The following is a 5,000-nucleotide window of genomic DNA, read 5'->3' as shown; positions in this document are numbered from 1 at the left end:
TATTGGGCAGTGTGTAGTGTCACTGTACAGTGTGTAGTGTTATTGTGTAGTGTCACTGTACAGTGTGTAGTGTCACTGTACAGTGTGTAGTGTCAGTTTACAGTGTGTAGTGTCACTGTACAGTGTGTAGTGTTATTGTGTAGTGTCACTGTACAGTGTATAGTGTCAGTTTACAGTGTGTAGTGTCACTGTACAATGTGTAGTGTCAGTTTACAGTGTGTAGTGTCACTGTACAGTGTGTAGTGTTATTGTGCAGTGTGTAGTGTCAGTTTACAGTGTGTAGTGTCACTGTACAATGTGTAGTGACAGTTTACAGTGTGTAGTGTCACTGTACAGTGTGTAGTGTTATTGGGCAGTGTGTAGTGTCAGTTTACAGTGTGTAGTGTTATTGTGTAGTGTCACTGTACAGTGTGTAGTGTTATTGTGCAGTGTGTAGTGTCAGTTTACAGTGTGTAGTGTCACTGTACAATGTGTAGTGTCAGTTTACAGTGTGTAGTGTCACTGTACAGTGTGTAGTGTTATTGTGTAGTGTCACTGTACAGTGTGTAGTGTCAGTTTACAGTGTGTAGTGTCACTGTACAATGTGTAGTGTCAGTTTACAGTGTGTAGTGTCACTGTACAGTGTGTAGTGTTATTGTGCAGTGTGTAGTGTCAGTTTACAGTGTGTAGTGTTATTGTGTAGTGTCAGTTTACAGTGTGTAGTGTCACTGTACAGTGTGTAGTGTTATTGTGTAGTGTCACTGTACAGTGTGTAGTGTCACTGTACAGTGTGTAGTGTTATTGTACAGTGTGTAGTGTTATTGTGCAGTGTGTAGTGTCACTGTACATTGTGTAGTGTTATTGTGCAGTGTGTAGTGTCACTGTACAGTGTGTAGTGTCACTGTACAGTGTGTAGTGTTATTGTATAGCTTATGTGCTGGGTGTGTGTTGGGATCTGCATGTGAAAAGGTGTGTTATAATTTTATTTAATATTTATGTATTAGTGAATTTAGAGCAGAATGTAACTTTGGGTTTCTGTGTTTTAGAACAGCTCGTTTACATTTACAGCATTAACAGAACTCTCTTATCCAGACTGAGGTACAAAAGTGCTTTTAGGTCTATCATTCAATATTAACTTTGGTTCCCAGAGTTAAGAGACCATGAACTCTGTTCAAATTATGGTTTAATATACACATAAAAACAGGGAGAAAGTGCTAGTTCAAGTGTTTCATGAAGAAGTAGGTCTTCAACCATTGTTTGAAGATATCCAGTGACTCAGCTGTCTTGTAGTAAACTTCCCTCTTACCCTGAGAGATGGTGGGAGCAGTGGGGCAGTGCTGTAGATCTGAGGGTGTGAGGTGCAGTGTGAGGAGTGATGAGGGCTTTGAGGTAAGAGGGAGATGGTCTGGTTTTGGCTTTGTAGGCCAGCATCAGTGTTTTGAATCGGATGCGTGCAGCTACAGGAAGCCAGCTGAGGGATCGCAGCAGCGTGGTGGTGTGGAGAACTTAGGCAGGTAGAAAACAAGCCATGCAGCTGCATTTTGGATCATTTCCAGAGGACGGATTGCGTTCATATGTAGAGCTGCCAGCAGTGTGTCACAGTAATCCTGTCTAGAAATGACAAGAGACTGAACAAGTACCTGAGCAGTCTGTGTGGGGAAAATGGCCGAATCCTTCTAATGTTGTAGAGAAGAAACCGACATGAGTGAGTCACATTAGGGACATGAGAGGAAAAGGACAGTTGATTGTCCATGGTTACCCCAAGGGTGTGAGCTGTGGCTGAAGGGGAGATCAGATCGTTGTGCAGGGATATAGTAAGATCATGACCTGGGGATGAATCACCTGATGAACAGCAGCTCAGTTTACAGTATACGAAGAGAAAATAAGAGAACCATCTACTGAGCCCTGTGGGACACCAGGGGAGAGTTTGCATGGTGCAGATGTCACTCTCCTTCATGTTACCTGATATGAGCGTCCTTCAATGTCGGAGAGTCTTGTGGTCGACCGTATCAAATGCTGCTGAAAGGTTGAGGATGATGAAGACAGACGACAGTTTGATTGATCTAGCAGCATGTAGTTTCTCAGAAACATCTAAAAGGGCTGTCTCTGTTTAATGTCTCTGTTACTGATGTCTGATGGATACAGAGCAGGTTTCTTCAGGATGGGTATAACTCTTGTTCTCTTGAAGGTAGTTGGTACATGACCAGATGATACAGATCCATTGATGATCATGGTGATGAAGGGCAAAAAGTCTTGTGAGATGGTCTGGAGCATAGTGGAAGGGACTGGATCCAATGCGCAGGTGGTAGGATTGAAAGACAGGATGAGTTGTGAAATCTATTCTGCAGCTATGTTTGTGAAATGACACAAAGAAGGAGTAGAATAATCCTAATTAGAGATGTAGTCAGGGCAGAAGTGAAGGTCCTGCAGATTTTCTCAATCTTCTCGAGGTAAATGGAACAAAGTCTTCTGCAGTCAGGGAGGATGAAGCAGGTGGAACCAGCAAGGTTGAGTAGAGAAGAAAATATGTTGTGGAGCTTACGGGGGTCTTGTGCTGAAGTTTCAACTTTTCCTTTGTAACATCTTTGAGAGTGGAACACTGAAAATCACCAATGTGAATTTATTAACTGTTCTTTTCATCAATAGTGGCAGTTAAAAGAGGCTAGAGTCTACTTATAAGATACAGGGGAGGCCTTCAGGCCTAAGAGATGAAGCAGTCCAGCCAGCAGCAGTGGGGTGAGTAGGTGGAGCATGGACAAAGCTCAGCAGCATTCAGAATTAACTCCCTTTCCTTATGGAGAATCTGCAAAAAATAGCATAGAGAGACAGAACATTAACCTCAGCCAAATAATTTCCTCTTTGCCTCCACTCTGCTGCTGAGTCTAGCTCTCCGCTGTGTTCTCTTGCTGGAGGGTGACTGCCACAGCGGCGCTCCTGATTGGCCAGCATCTTTTTGGCGGGAATTTCATCGCCCCACCTTGCACTCTGAATCAGCGACGCTGACCTTGGTACTGCACGCTTTCCTCTGCTCACAGGCGCTGACCATGGTCCTGCACCACCGCTGCTTTCCTCTCCCGGCATGATTATCTTGGCAAAGAGCGCAATTTCCTCCGTAACGTGCGGCGGTTGTCACCTCACCTTGTTGAAGGAAGTCTTGGCAGAAGTCACATCTGAAGAGAAGTTGTCCAGGAGTCTACAGAAAGAGTTAAGATCTGCTTCAATTTGTGATGTCTTCCACGTCCTCTCAGATGACCTTAGCTCTCTTTGATTGTTTGATTGAGCAGAACAAGAAGTTTGGTGGAGAGAGGGCAGAGAAAGTCCATGGATGAAGAAAGTGTCCGTGTCTGTGTCCAAGGGTAGTGAGAAAAAGGACTCAGGGTCAGGAACAGATGAAAGAGTGCCAGAAGCTACAGATGAAGGGGAGACAGAGTGGAGGTTGCGGTGGGTTAGAGAGAGGCTAAAAGTTAGTTTTAGGTAGGACAGGTAGAGTGATGGTGAAGGATACCAGGTGATGATCAGAGACGTGTAGTGGGGTAGCAGTCACGTCTGTAGCTGGAGAAGGACGAGTGAAAACCAGGTCCAGGACATTGTCTCCTTTGTGTGTGGAGAGGTAGCTCTTGAGTGTCAGGGCGGATGAGTCGAGAAGAGACAGGAGGGAAGAAGAATGTAGCTTGTCTGAGGAGAGGTTGAAATCGCCAAGCACTGTCAGAGGGACAGTTAAATGAGACAAGAGGAGAGATGTGAAACGCCATCTCCATGACAACAATAAACCTCTACCACCACCCCCGCCTGTTTCTCATGGTGAGTGAGAGAAAGCATAGGCAGAGGATGGAGCAGCTGGTGTAGCAGTGTTCTGTGGGGATATCCAGGTCTCTGTTAGTGCAAGAACATCACAGGAGTAATGGGAAGTTAAAGCAGAGATAAAATCTTTCTTTACAGCAGACTGACAGTTCCAGAGCCCACCTACCCCCACTGTGTGAGACTTACAGAGGAGGGTAGATGGGGTTACTGGGATTGTGACCTCTGCTCTGTGGATCTGTAGATGAGAGTGTCCACGACAGTAAGAGGTAACTACAGACATGGGTTTGAGGAAGATATCTGCACTCAACCAAGAGTGAGATTTAAAATATGGTTTGGTAAAATAGATAATCATAATACTAGACCAGGGGTCGGCAACCCGCGGCTCCGGAGCCGCAAGTGGCTCTTTGAGTGTTTAAGGTTGTCGACTCCTGTACTAGACACTTATTTACAATGCATTAGCGGTTTTAGGGATAATTACAAACAAAATATACTTACAAAGCAGAGAACCTTCCATTTAAATAAGTAACCCTGCCCAAAATTCTCACCTTAAGGGAGACTGAAACTACTCCTGATTAATCTGTTGAGTGAACAACTAAGCAAAGACTAACACTATAAGACCAACAATGCTATATATGCTTTATATAATGTTTCCCTATTCCTACCACAGGACTGACCACACGCCCTACAGTACAAACATACTGAGTTCAAATGTTTCTCGAACAAACAGAAGAGAATTCTGTTGTAATTGTTGCAGGGATTTTTGATTGGTTGCAGATTCTGAGTATATTTTTCAAAGAATTCATAAATCAAATGTCCACATGATACATGACTTTATCTGACCTCAGGACAGGTGTTCCAGCCCCTCATGAGCAGAGCAGACAGCAGTTTAGGGATGGAGTAGCCGATTGGAGGCCGTATGTGATGATATGCCATATCAGCTGCCGCAGCCGCTAAGTGTCCAGGCGCGCACACAGGGAGAGAGATGTTAATTGTTTATATTTTTATTTATTACACACCATGCGTGTGTTTATATTAGTTACCTGGTTTGAGATGAGCAAAGGGGATCTCTCCTGTCAGCAGCTCCCACAGACACAAAGCGTAACTGAACATGTCGGCCTTCACTGTGTAGCGTGTACACTGAGTAAAAACCTCCGGAGCCATCCAGCGAAGGTTCTACTGATGAGAACTTCCATCAGACATATCGAAGAGCACTATTTTAT

The 5,000-nt window shown here is 44.3% G+C and overlaps 1 protein-coding gene across 3 annotated transcripts in view; it reads right to left on the bottom strand.

Moving 5' to 3' along the window:
• Positions 1–5,000, bottom strand: part of tnni3k (TNNI3 interacting kinase) — a 33,002-nt gene that overhangs the window by 2,850 nt on the left and 25,152 nt on the right. For 2 of the 3 annotated variants that reach the window (XM_027171304.2, XM_047799753.1), the window contains 2 exons: positions 4,821–4,953; positions 4,621–4,730 (listed from right to left, as the gene is read on the bottom strand). In XM_027171304.2, coding sequence (XP_027027105.1) covers positions 4,621–4,730; positions 4,821–4,953 — 243 coding nt within the window. Of the gene's footprint in view, positions 1–4,620; positions 4,731–4,820; positions 4,967–5,000 lie in introns of all 3 variants that reach the window. The other variant, XR_007137668.1, reaches the window with a different exon arrangement.

This window comes from Tachysurus fulvidraco, chromosome 14, assembly GCF_022655615.1.
Source record: "Tachysurus fulvidraco isolate hzauxx_2018 chromosome 14, HZAU_PFXX_2.0, whole genome shotgun sequence".
Taxonomy (NCBI): domain Eukaryota; kingdom Metazoa; phylum Chordata; class Actinopteri; order Siluriformes; family Bagridae; genus Tachysurus; species Tachysurus fulvidraco.
This window is presented reverse-complemented; position numbering and strand designations above follow the sequence as displayed.